General features: G+C 38.9%; 1 protein-coding gene and 1 non-coding gene across 2 annotated transcripts in view; one reads left to right on the top strand and one right to left on the bottom strand.

Moving 5' to 3' along the window:
• Positions 1-7,031: 7,031 nt before the first annotated feature.
• The window catches only part of LOC134822147 (NADH-ubiquinone oxidoreductase 49 kDa subunit-like), a 53,278-nt gene continuing 33,311 nt past the window's right edge, over positions 7,032-26,998 (bottom strand). The window contains 6 exon segments of the mRNA XM_063833054.1: positions 7,032-8,075; positions 8,307-8,448; positions 9,845-9,951; positions 9,954-10,017; positions 25,171-25,342; positions 26,568-26,731. Coding sequence (XP_063689124.1) covers positions 8,038-8,075; positions 8,307-8,448; positions 9,845-9,951; positions 9,954-10,017; positions 25,171-25,342; positions 26,568-26,731 — 687 coding nt within the window. The 3' untranslated portion in view covers positions 7,032-8,037.
• On the top strand, positions 17,940-18,051 carry Trnal-caa (transfer RNA leucine (anticodon CAA)). Its single transcript has 2 exons — positions 17,940-17,977; positions 18,006-18,051. It is a non-coding gene; the product is annotated as a tRNA-Leu (tRNA).

The raw sequence follows: 26,998 nt of genomic DNA, 5'->3' as shown, positions 1-26,998 counted from the left end.
CTTTATCACCGCCACTATCATCAACAACAATGTTTATAGCGGTATAGTTTATCTCCCCTTTATCACCGCCACTATCATCAACAACAATGTTAGCGGTATAGTTTATCTCCCCTTTATCACCGCCACTATCATCAACAACAATGTTTATAGCGGTATAGTTTATCTCCCCTTTATCACCGCCACTATCATCAACAACAATGTTAGCGGTATAGTTTATCTCCCCTTTATCACCGCCACTATCATCTACAACAATGTTAGCGGTATAGTTTATCTCCCCTTTATCACCGCCACTATCATCTACAACAATGTTAGCGGTATAGTTTATCTCCCCTTTATCACCGCCACTATCATCTACAACAATGTTAGCGGTATAGTTTATCTCCCCTTTATCACCGCCACTATCATCTACATTCTACAACAATGTTAGCGGTATAGTTTATCTCCCCTTTATCACCGCCACTATCATCTACAACAATGTTAGCGGTATAGTTTATCTCCCCTTCATGTCCAGCTCCGACATGTCGCTCGCTTTAGAGTTTAGATGGATGTTATTGTTATGTCAGTTGTCACCGTGCGTGGTATTTGAGGGTTGAAGTGACTTCCAGGTACTTTCTTTTCCACAGCTGCTCCGTACAACTGGGTTGGTGTGGATGTGGGGTCCTGCCACCATGTCCTCCGGCTCGCCGTCGAATTCGATGTTAACTTTGATAGTTTGTGATTTCATGTCGTCACTCTTGAAAACGAATTTTCCAACTTCAAATATGTATTAGTATAATATGTTGGTAGGTGAAGAAGCGAGTTATTATACTTATAGACTTTACCGGGCCGCGCTTAGCCTGTCATTCCGCCTAATCTCTATTCTATGATTATGAACATAAATATAATAGCCTGAGGTCCCCAGGTAATTATAGACTATGTTACCATCAGCATTCCCTCCACGTGCATTCGTTTCACTTCTAATTCTCCCAGAGACTGTATAGTACTGTATACTTATAGTACTGCATAGTACTACTACTAGTAGCGAGCCACATACCATGCACCAGCAAGCAGGATAATAATAATAATATCGAAACCATCCATTAAGCTGGATAATTTGTGTTCCACTTGAATTTACAACTAACTTACATTTTTTGCAGAGTATGCAGATGAAGTTTACAATGCATCTCTGTATACAGACAAATCGTACGCCGTGAAGAAAGTTGATTTGTATCCCGATTTCAAACACATAAGCTTTGACGACGATGAGGTATTTCCTTTTATAAGTCTGCATAATATATTCATTCCAACAACAAGGAATCGCTCACATATTATAAAACTGAAAGTCAACTTAGGGGAGGGGCTGTTTGGAAAAAACTTTCACTGAACTTGAAGTAATTTCGAGACAAATTTGAAAGTTCTCACGGAAGTCATCTGGGATTAGAAATGTTATACGTTTGAATTAAGTAACAATTTAATATTAACGATTCCCATCGAGTGCAATTGCAACCCCAACGTAATTAGTAATTTTAATAATAATAATTTTACAACCAAGGAAACTTATCGATGTAATTGTAATACATAAAATTATTCCGAAAGTTAATAAAACTAACAATATTTTGTCATCAGTTTGATCGGTCCAACACGATTGTTTTCAACGAAAACAGCGAGTTTGACGACAGAATGTTTACTTTAAACACAGCTGTCTTCAAAGATCCGGACATCGTGTAAAAATATGAAGAAACTTGGCGATTTTTCTGGATCCTATACAACTACAAGGCGTCAATGCGTGGCATCAGATTTTTGTTTAGTTGTGCGTAAGTTGGATCTCAATCTACAATCTACATCAATCAGAATGAGGACTGGTCGTGATACTGATAGCGTGTTATTGTTTCTGGAATTTCAGTTTGTACGTGTTTCTCTGAAGTATTCAATTGTTCCAGACAGAAGACATATGATATTGATATCAAGACATTTAGCAACATGGACATGATGATCATTATGCATTAACTTTAAGTCATTAACTTTACGATCGGTTCGTCATTCAGTACGTCATACGTTAGCAAAGTTGATTATCACAGTGCTGGCAAGCACGACCGTTGCATTTATTGTGGGTATACTATGTTCCCCATTTACTATTATACCCCCTTTACTATTATACCCCCTTTACTATTATACCCCCTTTGGTACACGTTACAAGCCTCTTTTGTGCACGCGAAGCGTGCACTCCGGCCGGAGGCGGCGGCCGAAGGCCGCCGCCTCCGGCAGGAGTTTTCCAGGCATTAAGACTCATCGGAAGTCGTTAAGCAGAATTATTTTTAGTTCAAAACATTCTAATTTGATGTCAAAGATGACAGGAATAAAAAATAGTTATGTTGAGATTTTTAAGAAATTTGCATAAAATACTCGCCAGCACTGAGTTAGAGATCTCAACTCATTGAGTTAGAGATCTGAAATTTTTCAGGGCGTCTAGACGCTGATCAAATCGACTGCAAAAAAAGTTTCAGGTTTCAGGAGCATCGGGAAATGGGTTTTCTAGAACCCCTGTTTTACGACAGATTGTCGTGATATATATATACATACATATTCAGGGATAGACGCTTTGCCAGTCAATTGTAGCCTGTATTTAATTGTCCATAGATTCAAAAGTATAAAAGATAAAGCCATTTCCGACCACAGGTCTTGCAAATAATTGTTTACACTTTAGTTTACATTGTATAAAAAAATTATTTGACGTCATAAACACCCCTTGATGACGTCATCAAGTTAACCGTTTTTAAAACTTGATTTTTGACAAAGTAATAACTTTTAAAATTAATTTTAAACCATTAAGGAGTAATTTTATTCAAAATCTGAGGAGATTTTCACCTTAGATAATTGTTCAAGCATTCTGAAAATCTACCGGAAAGTTTTTCTAGCTTGCTCCTTCATAAAGATATTCGTCATTGAAGTTTGTGCTTTTTTGAAGAATTATTTTATAAAAACGTCAATTTTGCGATTTAGTATTCTCTGGTGTTGGGCCATGCCTTGAGTTGAGGAGCTCAGTTCTGCTTCCTATAGGTATAAATTGTGCATAAGGCTAGTTTTGAAGTTGAAAATCGAAAAGTTGCACACGTGGGGACACGCCCAAATTGATAGAAAATTGCTAAAATCACTGAAAATTGCTGTTTTCGTCATTTTCTGTCAACTTTAGAGTGCCGTTGTGATTACAGTTCTTCTTAAAATACTTTGAAACTTTGCATGCTTATCAAGCTATATATAAAACAATTACATGCAAAAATTTACGGCGATTCAATATTGGATGCGCACGCAACGTCCGCTCAAAGTTTGCACGTGCGAAAGGTGAGAATTTTGCTCATTCGTGATTTCCAACAAATTCTGCTTTGCCACGACAGTTTAATGTCATTATATATGAATTTAATGCCAACTTGAATGAGTATTAGGTGGCATATTCAGTCAGTGATCGACCGATATGCTTACCTAAACACAAGGAAAAATTTCGAAATCGTTGAAACTTCCTCCTTATTAATTAATGAAGATATCAGTTTATATTTCGACTTTATAAAGTACCCTGACATTATAATCAAAAAGAGATGATATTTTACCAAAACCCATATTCACGGGTAGAGTGGACCGCTGCCAGTGTCTCTCTTTCCCAAACAAAAGGAAATGATATTAATTTGATTGACCGTTCTCAAATGCAAAATGATACCGAGAATGAAATCGGTCGCTCGCTTTTCCCATTCATTTACAATTGTAATAGATTAAGAAGATCTACCCAAAGGCAGCTGTACTCGGCAATAAAGATTCAATAAACTTCAGCTAATTCAATAAGCAATAACTACTACCCTTACCCCGAAATACTAGGTATCGATCCGAACGCAACCCAAAGAGATTTTTACAGCATCTGACTGATGTAATCAATCGAAATTTATTACAATTCGTAAGCCGTGAATGAATGGAAAAAGCGAGCGACCGATTTCATTCTCGGTATCATTTTGCATTTGAGAACGGTCAATCAAATTAATATCATTTCCTTTTGTTTGGGAAAGAGAGACACTGGCAGCGGTCCACTCTACCCGTGAATATGGGTTTTGGTAAAATATACTAATATACTTATGCCTATGGTTGACATGCATAACTTGGACGATTAAGCCTAAAGCTCAGCTACATTTCAAGATATGTGCACGCGAGGCCGTAAAAGATGACGTGGGTAGGCAAACACGCTTCATAATTGGGATAGTACTGTTGACTGTACTATCTAGTCCTAGATTCGGACAAAGTAGCTATTAAAATTAATTTTGTAAAGTGGATTTCCTAATATATATAATGAACTATCAATACTTTTAGTAAAGTACTTCTAGTTCTTCAAAAGGTTTTAGTCGCTCAGCTTCGTTTCATACATATTTACCGGTTCGTTTTGTTTGTGATAAGTACGTCAAATTCTACTGATATGAATTAGTAGTCCTAGTACAAAAGTTTATTTTTTTGACGCGGGTACCTTAGTCCTTACCGTCAAACATTCAAGAATGAGGTAAAAACTATAAAACAAGAGTTTTAATACATAATAATGAGACGAGGCATTAAATTATTTGCATGTTTGCGTCGCTGTACACTTTTGTATAATTGTAAACTAAAGTCTAAATACTTAAATCAATATATTTTTAACATATTAAGGTCTTAATTTGACGGATGTTACTCGTCTAAATTTCGTTGAAGTAGCGCGCGCCGCTTTATTCTCGAAATGTTGTCCCGATGGCAAGTGCTACGTTACTGAACGGCGCTCATGGCCTGTCATTCCGCCGAATTCTCTATGACTATAATTATATTTATGAACATAAATATAATAGCCTGGTGTCCCCAGGTAAGTAGCACGATGCACTATATACTTGGGTCGCGCATCAAATAATGTTTCTTGCAACCATTTCGGTAGATCGGCAAGATGCACCATGGGCCACGTTGTATCACGTGTTGTAGCGCGATGCACTACTGGGTCGCGCACGCATCAAATAATGCTTCTCGCAACCATATGCAGATCGGCGAGATGCGAAGGATTGACATCGTGAATCAATATCACGTGGTGACCCCCACGGTTGTATCACGTGGTGACCCCCACGGTCGCTTCACTTATTCACTATAGTCTTCGACGATACAGGGGGAGCCGCGCACTTCGTGCGCGGCGGGTCATACAACGTATGACAAGGGCCACGCCGAGCTGCGATTGATAACGGGTGATACTCGTAAAATATCTGTTCCATATATTGGACCGTCGACGAGTCCAACTTTGATTCACGATGTCAATCCTTCGCAGCTCGGTGAGGCACAGTGGTGCATCTCGCCGATCTACCGAAGATGGTTGCGAGAAGAATTATTTGATGCGCGGCGCGACCCAGTGTTGCATCACGCTACAAAGTCCAACTCGGAGCGCGTCCTGGTAGGTTGTAAACCTACAACGATTACTGGGCGGCGCTCAGCCTGTCATTCCGCCGAATGTTTATGAACATAATACTAATAGCCTGGGGTCCCCAGGTAAAGCTGCGAAGGATTAAAGGATTTCAATTGTCAATGCCTCAATCTTATTGTCTTAATATGAAGTCAACTCCCGAATCTCGGCAAAAAAGAATTTGGCAGATGTCCCCTTAAGCTAGTCTCTTGCACTCGGTTCTCTCCATATAAAAGCTAGAAAAGCGCGCCGCGCATATGGATTGGCGCACCTGGTAACAATTAAGTTGACTGTTTTAAAACTTGACCATTAGGCTCGGGGTAACCACAAACTTGACCATTAGGCTCAGAGTAACCACCAACTTGACCATTAGGCACAGGGTAACCACCAACTTGACTATTAGGCTCCGAGTAACCACCAACTTGACCATTGGCATTAGGCTCAGAGTAACCACCAACTTGACCATTACGCTCAGAGTAACCACCAACTTGACCATTAGGCTACGAGTAACCACCAACTTGACCATTAGGCTCAGAGTAACCACCAACTTGACCATTAGGCTACGAGTAACCACCAACTTGACCATTAGGCTCAGAGTAACCACCAACTTGACCATTAGGCTCAGAGTAACCACCAACTTGACCATTAGGCTCAGGGTAACCGGCAAATTGACAATTGGCATTAGGCTCAGAGTAACCACCAACTTGACCATTAGGCTCAGAGTAACCACCAACTTGACCATTAGGCTACGAGTAACCACCAACTTGACCATTAGGCTCAGAGTAACCACCAACTTGACCATTAGGCTCAGAGTAACCACCAACTTGACCATTAGGCTCAGGGTAACCACCAACTTGACCATTAGGCTCAGAGTAACCACCAACTTGACCATTAGGCTCAGAGTAACCACCAACTTGACCATTAGGCTCAGAGTAACCACCAACTTGACCATTAGGCTCAGAGTAACCACCAACTTGACCATTAGGCTCAGAGTAACCACCAACTTGACCATTAGGCTCAGAGTAACCACCAACTTGACCATTAGGCTCAGAGTAACCACCAACTTAACCATTAGGCTCAGGGTAACCACCAACTTGACCATTAGGCTCCGAGTAACTGCACCGTTGACCGTACCAACTTGACCAAGTATTTCCCAGTATTCATATGGTTTACAACTTGTAGTTACAGAGCTACGCAGAAAGAGTGCAATAATTGACCTAAGAGACAGGATATTTAAATGGAACAGCATTAATGTCAAATAGTTCATATTAATAATCGGGGCGGGATCGAGCCATCCCGGTTTTACAGCTGCCATCTCTTAATGAGTTCCGTTACCTTTTGAGTTGCTTTAACCCACAAAAACGGGACTAATTGTACTTGTAGACAATTCAACTGTCTGGGAGGGAAATGACGCAGGATAGGGGTGCTAAATATGTGCCACGAGGTAGCTAAAATAGGTTTTTTTACAATTCACATTTGATTAAAACTCCGCATTCAACAAGGAAGGAAGCGGTTAAGTCTCAGTTTATGCAAATTAATCGGTTACACAATTTAAGTAAGCGACATATTCGAATATAAATGCGTCTTCCGTCTGTAAAATTCTGTAGGAGTAATGAAAATGTCAACGAACCCCTATTTAATAGAACGATCTTAGTTCAGTTACTGACATATATTTGCCTTGCGATTGTAGTTACATTTAATGCGAGCTGTAGCTTAGCCTCCAGTTACAAGACCTCTGTTGATGCTGCAAGAAATAGGGTATGAGCCAGAATTTCAATATACTTTGTACTTTAATTTATTTATTATTGACCATATAATGCATATTATCCTTATGTTTCAGACTGTAAGTTTACGCATAGATAAAAGCTACTTTTATGAATAGCAAGCCCCCGTTTTTCAGTCACTACATGATAGTTATCAGGACATAAAACAAACACATTATCTTATATACAAAAAATATGAATCAAAAATTTAACGAAGCTACCACATTAATAGTTTCTTCATCAGTTAATGTAACAATTAAATGAAGCCAGTGAGGGTCTAGCGGAATTCATTCCGAAAAACTGAAGCATTATTATCTATCGAAGGGTTGTCTATAATACGGGGTGGCCGCGATTTACTTTTTAAAATAATTCCTAAACGGTGCAAAATAATTAATTTCTGTAAAAATCGATATTCTCCAATGAATAACTGATTTTAGTCTCGGTTGCTAGAGAACCAGCTATGGTTTAGCATTTATGTTGCTATGGTGGACGGTGGTCATGGTTACCTCTAAAACTCAGAATCCACCTTTAAGAACTTTTACTTCAAAAAGCTTTATAATTATACAGAGATGAATTATATTGCACTTTTTAAGATATTATTAAAAAAGTTAATCGCGGCAGGACCCTGCGGCTCCCATTGCATTATAAGCAAAGCCTTAAAAACTTCCATTTAGGGTCACAAAAAGAGAGATAGGCTGATCAAATTGTTTTACCCTTAATCAAGAGCCGGGAAACTTAACTAACTATGCAGACGCAAACTCGGTAAATTATAAAGTTCAGTACTTTCCCATTAATAAATAGAGTCTGAGGCAACAGCTGAGAGTGAAGAGGTTGGTTAGATGAAGAGTTGGTTTTTCAACGGTCAACCTCTCCGAATACCAAATCCATCGTGCCTGAAAGATTCGAACTTTTAAGGACAACTTAAAAAGGTAAGGTGTTTATGGTTCACCACATATTGTGGTGTTACACTTTGTATTTAAGTTATATATTATTTAACTAATTTCTACAATCAAATACAATAATCATATCTAATATTGGGGATGGAAAATTGCCGATTATTCCTGTATACTGTGTAATATTTCAATATATTTTTAACGGCCGCTTAAAATTTGAAAATAGCTGACCGATGATAGCGACGATATCTGCGATGTAGAAGCCTCTAGCAACATCCTTCATTGCACCTAGATGATAGAAACCAGGAGGCCGGATCTTACAACGGTACGGTTTACTGCTGCCGTCCGATACCATGTACACACCAAACTCGCCCTGAAAATAAAGTAGAGGTTCAATTGAGGTTGCAAGTTTTTGAGGTTGAAAAGAAATCCATATTACAATTTGTGTTCCATTTATTTTATTTAATAGTAGTTATAATGTATTGTTTTTGTATATTAGAGCTTTAGCCACAGGTAGGTTGGTCTAAGTAGGTAGTGCGCCATCGACAGTGAGCCGCGCGTGCCGACTGTAGGATTGTTTTTTAGCGATAATTTCGGCCAGCACAATTTTCTTCAAACAAATAGATATTGAGTATCCTTCCCGACCTCCGATTGCAACAAAAATTGGTAAGCTTACTCATAGACTTACAAGGACAGTGTCTGAAAAATTTGAAGCATATCCAACCATCAGACATTATGTTACAGCTAAAAGCAGCGTATTTTGCCCCATTTTGATCACTATACCTATCAACTCCGATATCCACCAAATTTTTCGGACAGTTGTGAAAGCCCTATTGGAAGGTCGTCGCCAATTTTCAGAATGATTTCATTCAAGGAACCGAAGATATATCCGAATAATACGACAAAATCAACGAATTTGGTCAAATTACGCGACTTTTACAGCTAATTTTGCTCCAAAAGCAAAATTAGCTTGGAGTTTAGTCATTTTCCGATACGAGATTGGGGACGGGTTCTATATTTAACAAACAACAAACACAGTTATTAGATCTTAATTTCTTGCTTTCTCGACCAATCAAAATCAACCAATCACAGCTCGGGTTTACGTATTCATTATAAAGCTCAATCACCACCACGTCTTTTAATTTGTAATACTGGTCCGCGATTACAAGATTCGATTAAATACTCGATTAGAATGACCGTCCACGACTCCACGTGGCAATCAGAACTGCCGCAATGAAGTTAACCGTACTCTAAAGACACTAAGTTAACTCATTAATGTCTGATCCAGCAGACCGCAACTTTTAGTGCGCACCTCTCAAACGCTAATTAGATGGTGGCGTGGATTTGTCGTGCACATTGCAAGAAGTTTAGATTGTGGCGTGACGTACGAGGGGCAGGGGCCGTATTTAAATAGACAGATGGACATTGAGCAGTTTAACGATTGCAAAATCAAATTTCCGAGCATTCCCTCAATCACAATTCTACTAGAATGAGAAGTGAAGTCTCATGAAATTGCTAGATTACTATCTAATTCCAAGCAATATTATGAGATTTCACGGAGCCGCGCTCAGGAGTAAGACACGATTCCCGAATAAAACGGGAAAAATTTGATTTCACAAATTCTAGAATCTTCAGAATTTTTGTCACTAATTTTAAACGTTTCGAAACTCTTCGATTTTATTTTCATTCATAATTATTATGTGAATTCAACAATTTCCACGTGTCGATAAAATATTGTTTCGCAATTGAAACAATGAACAATCACAAACCTTGGGAGCCTCAACTACAGTATAAGTAGATCCTGGAGGAACTTGGAATCCCTGAGTGTAGAACTTGAACTGGTGAATAAGAGCCTCCATAGAGTTTTTCATCTCGTTCGGGAGGGTGGCGAGACTTTAGCGTCGTCTACCTTCACGTCCCCTTCTGGCATGTCGTTCATACACTGAGGAAAGAAGGTTATAGAGAGAGAGAGAGAGAGAGAGAGAGAGAGAGAGAGAGAGAGAGAGAGAGAGAGAGAGAGAGAGAGAGAGAGAGAGAGAGAGAGAGAGAGAGAGAGAGAGAGAGAGAGAGAGAGAGAGAGAGAGAGAGAGAGAGAGAGAGAGAGAGAGAGAGAGAGAGAGAGAGAGAGAGAGAGAGAGAGAGAGAGAGAGAGAGAGAGAGAGAGAGAGAGAGAGAGAGAGAGAGAGAGAGAGAGAGAGAGAGAGAGAGAGAGAGAGAGAGAGAGAGAGAGTTCGCGAACGCGAACTCTCTCCAAACACTAAGCAAGAAGTTGATCACGGTTCATATACAATATCCAAAAAGCAGAACATACCACTTGTGTGACGTCAATGACGTCACACAAGTGGTATGTTTTCTTAACCAAGGTTTAGTTAAGAATACTCAAGCAGCTGCAGCGGGTCCCATAATATGATGTTTAATTTTCTGATCTAGGTATAGTAGGTCCATAATATTTTCTGGTAATCTTGTTTGGATTTTCTTAAATTTTGATTGATTGCGGACCCATGATAACCAGATTGGGCCCTGTTAAATGTTAGGTAGCTGCTTCTGAAGATATTCAATTGTCAGTCACCTGTTTTGGATTGTATTGAACTAATAAAACTTGAATATAAGGTAATATTCACCTCCACGCCGCGGTTATTACGCTTAGGAGAGTCATTTTAACAGCCTACAAGTTGGATCCATCTATCTTCATTTGAAAATACTTTAACTAACAGAACACAGGAAGGGATCACTAATTTTAAATTAAGATTTTATTACAATTAATTATTTATTTCTTGAGTCTTCTTCAGATCAATCCATGTTTTTCAACACATTTGCCATTTTTGATGATGACAACTACATAATACAGTAATAGCCAGTATCCACTCCATCTCCCCTACTAGTTCAGTCTTTGCAACTTGTAGGTTTAACTACATTTCCACGTCCGGTTTACTTTATGGTTTCCTGCAATCTAGTTTGTAAGTAGGCAACCAATCACAGTGAGAGGGTGCAGTTGGGAGCACGTTAAATATAATTTGAATTGAAGAGCGGTTTCAAGAGAAACTGCAATAATCTAGGGAGATCGCAATTTACAGGAAACTTTCAGTTTGGAAACTACCGTATATTTCACTAGTTACCTGGTTAAAAGAAAGGTGTGTATATATAAAAAATCCAACAACGTTTTTATTTCGCCATTCTTTTGGCGGTGGAGATACTCGATATCTTGGTCTGAGCGATCCAACTCGAAGCTGAACCAAGGTATGGTACTTATAAATCGTTTCAAATATTTGGAAATAGTTTTATGTTTTATTTGTGGAACTTAACTTCGAAAAAGCAGTTGACCAAAAACTTTGGCCCCTGGCCGAAATGTTTTAGAGGTCGCATACCCCGAGCTAAACGTTTAAAGGACAGCCACACCCATTTACATTTGCCCCCCATGAAGTGAACTTTGGGGAAAACACTTAAGTAATTCCAGTTTTAGTCAATTGATTAGAAACCCAAAAATGTATTATTTAACATTTTTTGTGACGTTCAGCAAAGTTAGTGGTTTATTTCCCCATTTTAGCTGACGATGAATTACCTCACTACTAACCTAATTTTCACTCACAATCAGAGCAAATAGAGGTCGACATTGGATTCGAGTAAACAAAAGGGACCCACATCTTCATTGTTACCTATATGCCGTAAATCCCAGATTGTCGATATGCAGGATCCATTTGCTAGGACTTAAATCCATTAAGTAACCAATCTGCAGGGCTGACATTTACAATAATGGACAAAATTAATTACAAAATCTTTGGAAGCCATCACTGAGCCCAAGGAGTGTGCTGAACTCCCTAAGTTTGGATGTATAAATAAGAGAGCACCAAGCCTGATGGCTTATAGTTAACGCCTACCATTGTCAACTAGGGGGCTTTAACAAAAACGTGACAGTACCTGTATTGTAGCGTGTTGTTGCGTATGGAGCTATTTTCCATTATGCCCGTGCAGTAAGATTGTGAAATATCAACCATTGTTAACGTTCTTTTGTGATAGTTCGGTTCATTATAATGATGATGGAATTATTGAGAAAGTCATTGCCCGGGCACGATATAGTGACCAATAATTCACTCGACTTTACTTCCAGTTCTCTGTGGCTAGATCAGGTGCTCGTTCGGGAGACCCAGCTCATTCTGAGCAGAGAATAATATTACAATGTTATTTCATTGGAGTCTCATGAGCTGATTTAACGATTTTATCTCAGTCTTAAGTCTCATTTCAGAGAATAGCTGCGAGTTATCTACCATACAATGCTTACCATAAGTTTAATAATTACATTCATATGCTTCATTCACGTATTAAACTATTCTCGCTCTGTTTTGTGATGATAATCATTATACATAGGGTACATAACAATGCCCCGCCACTGCAATTATTGAACTTTCTCATTAACAACAAGAAATCGTTCATTCATAATAATAATAATAAGACCGACTTGTCACAATGGTCCACCATTGTTTTTAGTTTTCTGGTCACGACCCGATGTATTATTCACGTCACGACCTCCGTGTTTATATTGAAAAGTTTTCGACTCTAAGTGGGAAGGCACAGCTTCAGAACTTCTGCAGAAATGCTGCACCCATCCAATGATGGACACAGTCAGCCCTGTTGATCCGTGCTGAACGTGCACAGGTCACCCCAATAGTCAATGCCCACTCTATGCCCACTCTGCCGTCCCACTAAGGATCGCGTTACTGGTCCCCCGGTAATTAGATTGGACAACAATTTATTTAACAAATACCTCACCCCTACATGTGTTCCAACTGCAACAATTTTGTAATCTGTATTGTCATAAATGAGGTTCTCTCTCTCTGATGTCTCTCTCTCTCTCTCTCTCTCTCTCTCTCTCTCTCTCTCTCTCTCTCTCTCTCTCTCTCTCTCTCTCTCTCTCTCTCTCTCTCTCTCTCTCTCTCTCTCTCTCTCTCTCTCTCTCTCTCGCTCTCTCTCTCTCTCTCTGAGGTTATAGACATTAGACAATGACGGGAGTTTCCCAACTCGTCACGTGACTTGTAGCTCTCCGGGGCTATAAATATGGGGGTTGGTCAGTGGATTGCTATGTTTTCTTTTAACGTCTCACAACTACTGTTCTCGTAAGTTTCAGTCACGAATTCGGAAGGGAGTTGCGCAGTTAAAGTGTTATCAGCTGGTCTGGAGTGGTGGGATTGAACCGCGCATTCTCCAGCCAGACTGTTTCAGTATAGCCGGAGTTGCAGGTGTGAAGCAGGCTGAGCTAAACATTTCACTAAACATTTCACTAAACATTTCACTAAACATTTCACTAAGCATTTCACTAAACATTTCACTAAACATTTCACTAAACATTTCACTAAACATTTCACTAAACATTTCACTAAACATTTCACTAAACATTTCACATTTCACGGGGGAATCTCTAAAATTCCTCAAATGTGACCCAGAAGTAATTATTTTAGCTGGTTTTAAATCGCAGTTTGTTTGTAGCAGTTAACAACTTAACAGGCTTGATTGCACTTAGAGAACTTAGAGAACTTAGAGAACTTAGAGAACCTTAAACAGACTTCATTGCGTAGTGGAGATTCTGTAACTGTTTCTCAAGAACAGATTCATTTACCACTCCCACACATTACGCCAACTTTCTCACCCCAAACTCTGCACATCATTGACTTACGACATAAGTTAAACGATAATTCAAATGTGACGTTAATGTCTGGGGGGAAGAGCAGTATTGGTAATTTGTTAAAATTAATTAATTGTTAACGTCGCATTTTTTAGACGATAGTGAACTTTTTATTTTCACTTATCAGGATCCTGACTTATCAATTCGAGTGATTGAAAGAAATTAAGTAGAAAATCAGTTTCGGAATTTGTCATTGTCCGCCACCTTTACACCAGATAAATTAACGCAGAATTACTTAAATCATGCCTGTCCAGAATCTGTAACCGGTATTTAATCTAATCTGGTCATGACAATGCGATTCTCCGACAAATTTAGGGATTTTATATATTTTATATATTTTATATATTTTATATATTTTATATTATATCATGATCTTTCACAACGCCGCCTCATCAGTAGATCTAGTGGCAACTGGCAAGGCATCAGTGAGATTCTAACCTGTTACCTTTCGTCGTGAATGGTTTGAAAATCTTCAAATAAAAGTGGCGAAAATTATTCTCATCATTTTTAAATAGCGAAATATTTTCTTAAATATCTCACCATTGCCCACAAAAGGGCGAAAAGTTTAAAGTTAATTAATACTATAAGTTTTACTTTGTGTTCGAGCTGAAAAATTGTTTAAGGTCCAAATCCGATATAAGGGAAAAAATTGTCATTTTGGCTGTCAAAATGATATTTAGATTCTGCATGAATATCGAATTGAATTTATATTGTTCTTTATTCTTTGAGGCTGCAACTTTATGAAAGATACAATTTAAATTCCAAAATTTCATAAAATGGAATTTTATGGAGAAATTAGAAAAATAGACATATATGCATTTTGGTTCAAGTGTTTTTGCAATCAATCGTTGTTCAAATTGCAACCAATCACAATCACATATCAACGTCCCCATAAGTTCACTCTAGGAGGAAACTCTAACGATAAATTTACAGTACATAGCTATCCGCATAACGATAAATTAAAAGTAGCTGCTTTGATCCAACAGTAAATTTACAGTACATAGCTATCCTCATCGTTGTAACCTGGTAACAGAGGTAACCGAATTTCTTACCACGTCGCGCGTTAGGTAATGCGTCATGTAACAAACTAGTTGGGCTTTTAAAACTTAAAAGGTGAGACAAAAATCAAATAGTAGTTTTGCAGGGAATTAGTGGTGATTGACAGCGGAGACAATTAACTTGGCCAGTCCGCTCAATCCCCCTCCGTAATCAGTTTTACACTTAGCTTTTGTGTTAAAAATACATTATCGTAATTATTTAAGAACCCCCTCTCTCCCCCTCGTAATAACACGATATGTGAACAACCCCCTGTTACAAAGTTTCACACAAAAATGCAGAAACAAATATGCAATTTCCCATCCTCAGTATGTTAATGATACCATTGCCTCTACCCTATATATTCGACTTTATACTCAGCCCCTTCATGCCTGGTTCCTTTCATATTTATTAATAGACTGTAAAACGTTAAAACAAACGTTTTCAATATGGAACAGGATGTAACAATGCGTTATGTGAACACCGATCTGAAATGCATGGCGTTGCTATTAGCAAATTAAAGCTCGTCTCACAATTTGGTTTTGAACCCAAGGTCCCATTGCAGTGAAATTGCATTTTAAAGTCTCAGGGGGTTAAGGTCTTTGTTGGTTCCCAACGGTGTGACGTCAGTGAGGGCCTATATTTTAAAGGAGTGGGTAAGGGAGAGCCCTGACACGCGCTCCAACAAACACATGTATACGTACGCTGCTCTAGCTTACAACCAATTACATGTTGCTATCTTAACTACCGTGGAGCTGATATTGCTATTCTAGCGTTACAACATGACAGGGACACGTGACAAATACGTGACACATATGACATACGTGATACAGGTTGGGCAATAACTATAAGTGCTCTAACAATCGGGCTTATTTCTCAGTCACTGAGTGCCCGTTTGAGGTAATTCTTTCTTTCTTGCGGACGAGATTTTGATAACTTCGTCATAACTTAAAAATCTGTTTTGCATGATTTTTAAATTATGTTCCACATAACCTATTGGTTAGGGTAAGGTTCAAGGTTGGTGTAATAATGATAACCTTATCTCTGTCTCAATTAACACAGCAGCTCTGAGCTCAGGGTCTGAAAGAATGCGTCCTTTCCAGCAGAAACTGGTATTGAAGTATTTAAACGATTCGAGATAGCGCGTAGCGACGTGATACAGGGTTCATGGCCGTGTTTCATGACCAACCAATTTTCATTTAAAGAAAACCCTACCAATAAATGTGATTGAAAAGTACTATTGGGAGCACGGTCCTGAATTTATCACTTAGAGAAGTGAGCACTGATAAGACATAAGTTGATCAACATAATATTCTCAACGCGTGGGAATGAAATTTAGTTACATAAAAAGCGAACGTTTCAATTTCATGTCATTTTACAGCTTTGATGACTCCTTACTCGTTCGAGTTTCGAGCCAATTTCTCAGTGTTTATGGTAGACTTTGCAAGCAATCACAATTACGCCACACCAGTAACCGGTTATAAAGTTCATAAAATGGAAATAATTGTTGCAATAATCTCTCCTAATGTCAAGATGAGCTCCCTGTAAATGCGGATTGCGGAAGCAGTCGTTCAGGTTTTAAACAACTTCCTTTTTAACTTCCTTTTCTTGTGACCACTTCTTAAGCGAGCTCGAAAATTGATTTAATTAAATGTTGCGAAAACGAGACATTTCACTGGTCAAAGGTAAATACTGCACTGGCTTAGTGGTTAACATGTCTCTAGCAAGGATGATATCTTTGTCAGAGCGTTGAAGAGCCGGGAGGAGGGGGGGGGGGGGGGGGGGGAGAGGGAGGAGGGGGGGGGGGGGGGCTTTCTTCGTCTATTTTTGGGTGTAAGGATAGAAATTGTGGTCACTAAAATATGCTCTATTTTCAACTTCAGGCAATTGATTAAAATCTTTCCATCCGCACCGCCAGGAAGATTGTAGATTTTATTGCTATCGGTGAAGTTGATCATTAAATTCGTGTTTTTAATTTTTAATTTTAAAAATATGTGTACGACCGATAAGGAGTTTTTATGCCACCAGTTATTATGGATACGTTTCCCGCGAAGTGTTCCAAAGAATTGTAGCGATTCTTACAACAAGACGTTAGCCAGATTTTGAATATTTCAAGACGGCAAGCCCCCTCCCACTCTATAATCCTTTTAAACATTTTTATTAGTGAAGGTTATGTTTAAAGCCCCTCGCCCTTTAAACATGTGCTTACGTCACATGTGCACAATTTCTTAACTAGGGGTGAAGTCACTACCTCGTTACCTCATTACCTCATTACCTCGTCTGGGAAAATTATCCTCACTTGTATTATATAAACATTGCATCGGTCGAAATAAATACTGATCCTCCATTCGCAATCAGCACTGCAAACGGAGCTCTTAAACAAATTTATCTTGCCAGTTCCACTTGGAATGATTTTTGTTGTGGCACCCACTCGGTACTCTACCTACATCGAGGCTAGGTTGAATACGTTAAAGGCGTCCCTATGGTGTAGGACACAGGTGTAGGACACAAGCCCAGGTAGACCTACCTTTACCAGAGGACAATACCTGTTGGGCGGCCCCCTCCTTAGAAAGACTACCATTGTCATACCAGAGACTACCATATGCCCGTTCTCCGCAATTAGGTTTACGCAATCATCGATCCGTGCAGGTCCACAAATTATTTCTATTGATTGCTATAGCATATTGTATAGGTATTTCTGTGAATAGCTGGTATTTAAATGAAAAGGAATTGAGTTCCATGGTATTAAGTAAATTATTTTGTTTGGTGTGCTCTTAAAGTCTTTTAAATCCTTTAAATATTTATTACTACCGTAGTGTATTCGTAAAATAAAGCATGTTCAATGTACAAGGTGACTTAATAAATTAGTGATAAAATATTGTTGTCTTCGTAATAATGCAGGTTGGTTTCAACTACCAAATATCATTTTAGATTACAAAATCTAACATTGTACAATGTTCTTAAAGAAGTAATTAGGTATGTTAGGTTATAATAGCATAATGTACATTTATGTAGTATTATCTAGGAGGTACTTATGAAATACGCGTCACGCGATGAAACCAGATACTCACAATTCATTATGTACGGAAATAACAGTAAAGTGACGCATGCTCCATTTAGCGGTATGTAGAGAGGAAACATTCCAGTATTGATATGTCAGGATGGCCGAGTGGTCTAAGGCGCCAGACTCAAGAGTAACCTTGCATTCGTACGAATGAGCATTCTGGTCCACGAATGTGGGCGTGGGTTCAAATCCCACTTCTGACAACTTTTATTTTTTGTTGTCTGATTTACGTAAATCTGCTATATTCATTTATAGAAAATCTTAAACCGTAATTTGTACAGGTGAGGGTGCAGAAAAAAACAATTAGTATCTATTAATGCGCATAGTTTTATATAATTTTATAATTGTACAAATTCCGGATTGATAATATACAACTTTAAAATTCCGGACTCTCCTTACGATCGTACATAGAGTTCAAATCTATTCTAATAATCCCAAAATGTGTAAGGGTTCGTTCGTTCGTGTGTAATTTCCAACGGCTTAATCAAGAAAATTGTAAGAGTTATGCATATGGGACTGGTTTTTTTCGGTATAATTTCGACAAAACTCTGACGAAGTCAATAAGCAAATTAAAAAACAAAAACGGCCGGTGGTAAGTGGTTTAAGGTTCATCCTGATTTTGTTGTGAAATTTGATTTCGAGATAGAAATTGACCAACTGCGACCGAACTTTTGAGGGAGTTCCGGACTCCGGGTGCCCACCGATGCCTGTGGGACAGTCGCGCCCATTTTTGGTCTCAATTATGCCAAATCACCTTAACATGCCCACAACCCAGATTTTAGGTGCTCTACTTGTAGCTAGTGGTACCCTGAACGCGTATATGACTTTTCATCAAGATTAGACAAAAATGACTAAGTTTTAAGCCAAAATCCATATGCCCGTATTTGGACATATGCACCAAATTTGATCGATTTTGGCTCATAAATTGGTCAAATGCCCGGCAAATTTCAGAATTTGTCCGCCACATTTTTTAAAGGTCTAACTCAAAATTTCACTCCAAAACTTAAGGTCATCATGCAATTCTACGTCGATTTTGAAAGGGGGGTGATGCAACGACCATTAATGACCATTAATGACCATTAATGACCATTAATGACCATTAATGACCATTAATGACAATGTCAGTTTTGCCAAAATTTCGAATACTGACATTAATGGTCATGTTTTTTTCCGCACTTCCTGGAACAAGAAGGACGGACACGAGGACCACTTAGAACCTACCTAAAGTTAACTAACAATAAGTAGACGGTACTTTACGTCTTGGAAGGGGTATGAAAAGGGATGAAAAGTTAATTTTACAACTTTCTCAAACACTGATATTACTACATATTACAACTAACCCAATTATACCATAACCACAACGTTCTCCCAATCTAAACTTATTATTGAACCATCCTGGGTCTTCAACCAACACTGGGAAGACATATCGTGCTCAATACAGATCGCCACCGCAGGTCTTCTCTCTCCCGACCGAGCATTTCCTTTTCTTTGTGATGCTTTAGATGTCTTAACAGATATAGAAAGCACTTTGCCCTGCACAACCGTGCGCCTTCTTTTTTCATCCTTGCCTGTTATGAGTATACCAGTTATTGTTCCACCAACTTGCACCTCTTGAGCGTTGCATAGCTCTGGTTCTGCTAAACCTTTACAGACTGGGCGATACACCCCAATACTTGTATCCAAGGCAAGACCAAAAAATCTTTTCCTTCGGCTTTTCGCACCAAAGTTGGTCTTGCCTTGGTTACAATATTTGGTCACGACCTTAGTGGAGCTATCAACCAGCTCTTCGTCCTCATAATCAGAAAAATTGTCTTCACTCTCATGGTCTGATTCATCATCTGATTGTTGTTCACTACCATATGAGAGTGGAAATTGGAGACTCCGCCGTCTTTCAGAAATAACATTTCCATTATCACCTGAAAGATACGAACTTCCATAACTAGAAGAGGAAACAAAGAGTTCCTCTCCAATCTTGGATCCTCTTTTTAAGCTTTGGATTATAAGGTTACTCATCTTGACCGAACCTCCAAAATCAACAGCAATCTTTTTCTCTGGATGTTTGCTCCACTCAGAACGAAAGAGTGTCTTCCCCCGGGTATGAGCGGTTTTATGAACACTTGTACCACATTCAACATCAAGCGTATTCTCCACCTCTAATAGTCGGTTGTAACGACCCATGGCTTCAGGGACTCTTGTAGAGTCGATTTGTGTGCGTCTACCGGAGTGCCGTCCAACCCTGATTCGAGCGAAGAGTTGTTCATTTTGATCAGACGATAAAAACCACGGTACTACTGGTGCTTTGGGGTGATTACAAATCAAGTCGACAAAATACAAGACAAGTCCGTTAGCTGCGGATATTAAGTCTTTGAAGCTTTCTCTAGTTATGAAGTTCTCGCTGGTATTTAATTTCTTCGAGTGTTCTCCCCACAGAGTGAAGAACGTGAAAACAGTCCACGCATTTTCAGCTCTTTCTGAAACAGTCAGCGATTTGTCATAAAACGCTGCCAGGAGCAAAAACCCGGCCTTAAGATAGGCCGAGAGGCTCAGAAATCCTGCTTGTTTTAGAACATCCCATTTAGCCGTTAGCTCTGCAGCACACTGCGGGTTTTGTCTATCAGAGTGCTGCAGAGTTGTAAGGGATACAGAGTCTCTGAATTCTTCACTTTCCGTAGCGAGTTTAAGAATCATCCCCCAGTTTAGGGTGAATTTCGTGTCTTCGATCGAATCAGAATCGGCCATTATGATGAATCTAGTACTGAGGTAATGGAGACAGTTAACCAGTTTTTTCAACTCATGACAGATGTCCTGCATGGGAAAGTCTCCTGTTTTGTTGAAGTAAAATACTGGCGGGTACTCCAACTTCGACAGCTCGCTCTGACTGGCTGTTTTGATCCGTTCATCTGTATTGACCTAAGCCGCTGATCTCCTAACGAAACATGATTTCTCCCCTCAATTAGTCAAGGTTACTGCCAGATATTTCAAAATTTGAGATATCTTATGACCATTAATGACCATTAATGACCATTAATGACCATTAATGACCATTAATGACCATTAATGACCATTAATGACCATTAATGACAATGTCAGTTTCGGAAAAATCTCAAATACTGACATTAATGGTCGTTGCATTACCCCCTTTGAAAGTTTCATGAAAAAATAATGAAACCCTATTGAGTTCTATTGTTTTGAGTGAAATCAGTTTCGCGAATATCACGAACTGAGTTATGGGCAATTTTGTTAATTTTTTGCGATTATTTGAACACAGAATCCACAGTTTGCTTAGGTAGATATTGAGCTCATAATCATAGAGACTGTGCAGTTTAGGCTTACCTTTTCTATAAAGTTGGTTTCATTCAAAAATATTGATATTTGACCAATTTATCCAGGCAAAATCGATCAAATTTGACCTGCGTATGACCAAATATGGGTATATGGTTTTTGGCTCATAAAATTATATACGAGTTCAGGGAACTAATCTGGGTTTGAGCATTTTAAGATGATTTGGCATGATTGGGACCAAAGATGGGGGTGGCTGTCCAGCGGGCACCCAGAGTCCGGAACCCCCTCAAAAGTTCAGTCACATGCCCAAGTTTGTTGGTCAATTGCTATCTCGAAATAAAATTTCACAAAAAAAATCAGGGTGAACCATCTTAATTGATGGTTTTGTACCCCAAATGTGATACTAAAGTGTCTCAATTTTTCTCCCTCTCACACACTCTCTCCCTATTTAGTATTTACTCATTAACAGCTCCCCTAATTACAGCTTTGATACATAATTAGGTAGTTTGGCAGTAGGTAGAGCCACAAGATTGCCTGTGAAGTATAACTACTTAACTATTGGATACGTGAGGGGCACTCAGAATTAAATTGAGTATGATGCGGCCGGTTTCGACTGAGCGAGTTCATGCTTTTGCACCGTTTAAACTTTTGCATTTCAACTGCAATAATGAAGTCCCGGCCGTAGGCACGGGTTTCACTAGTAGTATCATAATATTCTTTTCTGTAGACCCCCGATCACCGGACGAAAATTAACTTATACGTATGTGGAGTATGTTATCGATTATTTACCACATTATTGAACAGTTTGGGACTCCAAATTTCCTAGCTTGTGCCTACTAGTACTCCTTACTAACGTATGAGGTGGACCAACACTTTATATTTTATTAAACTACACGTTCATTTTAATAAAACATTTATTAGGTCTGAAGTCGTAAGCTGTTGTGCCAGCGCCCAGCAAGAACACATTTCGAGCAGATAATTTTATCTATTATTTATCAATCGCACCAATATTAGTAGATTTCTTGCACAATATCTTGCATTATTTGACATGAAGGGTGGCAACATTCAATTATTACAAGGTGTCACATGACACATCACCTTGTGATAATTGTTTATTTCAGATAATGTTAAGATATTGTGAAAGAAATCTGCTAATATAGGTGCGATTGATGAATAATAGATATTATTATCATAGGTGCTCGAAATACTTAGTTCTTTCTTTTACAGCTGAGGGCGTAAAAAAACAATCAGTATCTAGTAATACGTATAGTTTTATATAATTTTGTTGTTTAATTGTATAAGTCCCGGATAAATAGCATGCAACATTAAATTCTGTACGATTGTATAAGCTGTTCAATAGGGTGGTAAATAACCGATAACATACTCCGCACACGTTTCAATTTAATTTTCGTCCTGTGATCGGAGGTCTACAGAAAAGAATATCATGAGAGTATTTGAACTATGAATTGTTTTCCGTCCAATTAGGAAGGTCATGTCCATCACCCAGCTCAAGGTCACGTCCATCACCCAGCTCAAGGCCACGTCCATCACCCAGCTCGAGGACGTCGTGCCCCAGTATGGTTAGGGTTTAAGCGCCTAGCGGGGTTAGGTTTAATTTAATATATAAAGAAAACATCGAGATAAAACAGGAGATAGGTCACGTGTTTTAAATAAACGTGGGATTTAGATAAATTAACCGGTCATGGTGTAAACCTGGTCAGACTCCTTTTTTATGAGGATTAATTCCGGAGTTTTCCTGCTTTTCGGGGTCCAACTGCCGGTTATGAAGATTTCAAACGGTTATCAACCGGTAGTTGGAATGTAATCAATGCTGGCGCCGTTAAATTATTTCATTCGAATAGTGGCCCGAATCATGTTTGAATGAAAACACGTACATAGCTTGTATTTGATCAAAATGGTTGACAAAATGTATTATTTTCTTTTTCTTATTTTATCCAGGATTTGCTGCATCATGTTTTACTGCAGCCTCATTTGCATTATCTAATTACCGTAATCACTGCAGCCAGTAATGTCAAGACAGATAACATTGATGCTCGTGACAGTGTTGTTACTGATCAGTATGACAAGGAGTAGTCCGGCAGTGGATGTGGCACTAAGCCGACAGATACGCAGTTACTATGGCAACCAATCCATTGACTTTCAGTAAGTGATAACCCTCATATACCCTCATGATATAGCAAAATTTAAACATATAATCCACTGACGATTTCCTTGTAGATGTGACAAGATAACGTACCACGTGACAAGATAACATACCACGTGACAAGATAACATACCACGTGACAAGATAACATACCACGTGGCAAGATAACATACCACGTGACAAGATAACATACCACGTGACAAGATAACATACCACGTGACAAGATAACATAACACGTGACAAGATAACATAACACGTGACAAGATAACATACCACGTGACAAGATATCATACCACGTGACAAGATAACATACCACGTGACAAGATAACATACCACGCGACAAGATAACATACCACGTGACAAGATACCATACCACGTGACACGATAACATACCACGTGACAAGATAACATACCACGTGACAAGATAACATACCACGTGACAAGATAACATAACACGTGACAAGATAACATAACACGTGACAAGATAACATACCACGTGACAAGATATCATACCACGTGACAAGATAACATACCACGTGACAAGATAACATACCACGTGACAAGATAACATACCACGTGACAAGATAACATACCACGTGACCAGATAACATACCACGTGACAAGGTAACATACCACGTGACAATATAACATACCACGTGACAAGATAACATACCACGTGACAAGATACCACGTGATTAAACCACGTGTAACACCACAACCCTCCAGATGTGTAAATAAGTGCTACTCCGCGTACGTCTCCAAGAAAGACAGCTCCCGTCTGGACCAGATGATGAAGTGCATTATCCGGTGCTGATACCCACAGTATTTCTCTCACCTTACTGCTGATCCACGCCCAGGTCTCAATCAACACTCTGAGACACTCATGAAGCTGCGCTACTTAGACTCATATTGACTAATTTAATTGACTTATTTAAACCTATAATGTAAACTATACCACAGCCGCGAAGTGCTGACTTCTGAATTTTGAGTTTTTGAAGTGTGATTTTATTGCAATTTCGAGATTTTAGGGGTCAGATTTTTGCGGCCGTGCTATAAAATGAACTGATGAAGTATCATCAAATGATCCCGTTGATTATTCATTATTTAATTACGGTAAAAATTACGCATAACTTATTTTAAATACGGACAAAAGTATTTTCCCCCTTACTTTTGAGCTATGTTTTCGTGTTCAAGACGGATAATTGTTGTAACATATTTGCTTCCGTGGATTTGTTGCTAATTAGTCATTGTGAGCTGAACTTCACACAGTTGTTGTTGTAACCATATTGTTTGTTCTTAAGTCTCTTTTTGTTGGTGATCCAACAATTAAATTTAACTTTGATAAGTCAAGTAGTACTAGAGTGTCAAGCATCAATTCCACGAGTCATTGTAATGTTTCTCATGATTTTGCGAATTACCAGTGCGGGTGGACTGATTGGTGATAGGATCTGGTCACCGTGGGACCCCTGATATCAGAAGGCTTAGTTGTGATTTTGATGTGATGATGAAAATATAAGATAGTCAACGTCTTTAGCTCTTTCAATCCCCCCTTGCATCGAGTGCCATATTGACGTTAAACAGATCTAAAGATTAACAAATCATACATATTGTGCTATTAAAAACCCAAACCAAATTTGGGCATTTCTGTGAGGGGCACAATGATGAAGAAAGCTTGCCAAAATTGAGCTACTCTCCCCCTAATCTGTGACGGATCGTGTCAAAAATTTCCCCCTTAGACTAATAATAGGAACACTTTAACTCTAAAGATATAGAATACTAGAATAGAAACAGAAATACCTGATGACAAAATATGAGATTATTGTAAACAAATTTAATTTAATTAAGACTAATTCAAACTCACGAAACTTGAACGTACCTGGTGCATGATTCGCATACTCTGTCTCATTTCCTCCATTCTGCACATGTACCTATCATATACATCCCCGTGCCTTCCGACTGGCACGTCGAAGTCTACGAGATTGTAGGCGTCGTAAGGTTGAGACTTGCGCAAGTCCCACCGCCCTCCGGACCCTCGTACCATGACTCCGCTGTAATTATACAGAGTGAAAATATTTCCTTGTGTGTTTCAAATTTGGACTACCTTCCATGTGTTATAATGTTGGTAAAATCAAAATTGTGGTACTAATTGATCGTTAGAAAACTAGAAAAATCGGTTGCTAAAATGTCAAGTGCTGATCCCGATGTGTTAGGCAATTTTTTCCCGATCCATGACTCAAAGTGCCGAAGGCACAAAAGAGTCAAGAACAAGGGTTAGCGAACGAGGTTTTTTTTTGTATATGGTAGCTTGCGTCCGTGCGAGCGTGCGAGCGTACGTGTCTGCCTGCACAAAGTTATTTTGCGCGATAATCTGAATTAAACAATTGTTGGCGCGCGGTGCTGAAATGTTCAAGTACATTGTTAATTTCACCATGCACGCATCCCGCTAGGGACTAATTGATAGCATATTACCTTACAAGACATATTTATGTGGATCATAATTAGCGGGGATCGAAATTATGGGGGCACGAAAATATGGGGATTTTTTTCAGAAATACAGTAATTCAGTACGAAATTTCAGAAATTCAGTACGAAAATATGGGGATTTTTTCCCATTTTTTCCAAAAATCCCCAAATTTCGTACCATATAAATATGTCTCGTAAGGTATTATTATTTTGAGTTAGGATTACTATTTTGCACAGAACCGTGTCAGGTTGCATAAACAATAAACATATGGTTACATAGAAATATACACGATTTTCAAATTCAATATGGAATTATATCAACTGGGCGGCGCTCGGCCTGTCACTCCGCCATATCTGCATGCCTATAAACAGTAAAGACTGGGGTCCCCAGGTGGTATGGAATATGCTAAAATACTCTATTGGATCTTATTTAGAAACTATAAGGTATTTCGTTAAACCAGAATAAAAACTTACTGAAAAGCGGGATATGCTTCTTATATTGATTTAAAATGCAAGTTTAAAATTACTGATCGGTCAAGACAGAACAAAATAATATTTTTAACAGCTGCTGTAGCTGATAATATGCGCGCCGACGCGCGCGCGCAACACTGCTGAAATGTTGCCAGGAAAACATCGAGTCACAAAACTTTCGATTGGCAATCGCGCTCAGCAGTACTTTTCAGATATTTTACTAATGTCTCAGTGGCAACAAACAACATGAATTCCAACAAATAAGTAATTGCTGAACCATCAGGGATTGGAGGAAGATAGTTGCGAACTCAATTAAAAGTACCAGAATGTTCTTTTTACCTCATGCCCCAGGAAAGTGCATTATCCAGTGTGATGGGACAGATTCCCACTGTTCTTGATCGCCAGATTCTGTTGTACGTGACCAGTTCCTCAACATCGTCCAATCTCTCACTGAAGTTCTTCATCCAGTCATACACGTCATCCATAAAACCGATTGGAAGGTCCTGTAAAATACATCAGGTTAATTATGCTGCATCTAAATTGTTATAAATGTTGGGAGCATGTGTGGAGGCAAGAAGAACATCATGAAGGTTTCAACCCATAATAATTTCTGTGTAAGATCCTGCAAACATAAAAGGTTTTCTTACAGTGGCGTAACAAAGGGCCCCGCCAAAAGGGGAGGGGGCGCCAACAGGGGGGCGCTTTTTTAGCGGGGGCGCCAACAGGCAACGTTACGCAACTTTTTGTATATTCTTTTTTATCTAGATACC

The sequence above is a fragment of the Bolinopsis microptera genome, chromosome 10, assembly GCF_026151205.1.
Source record: "Bolinopsis microptera isolate Bmic1 chromosome 10, MBARI_Bmic_1.0, whole genome shotgun sequence".
NCBI lineage: Eukaryota > Metazoa > Ctenophora > Tentaculata > Lobata > Bolinopsidae > Bolinopsis > Bolinopsis microptera.
This window is presented reverse-complemented; position numbering and strand designations above follow the sequence as displayed.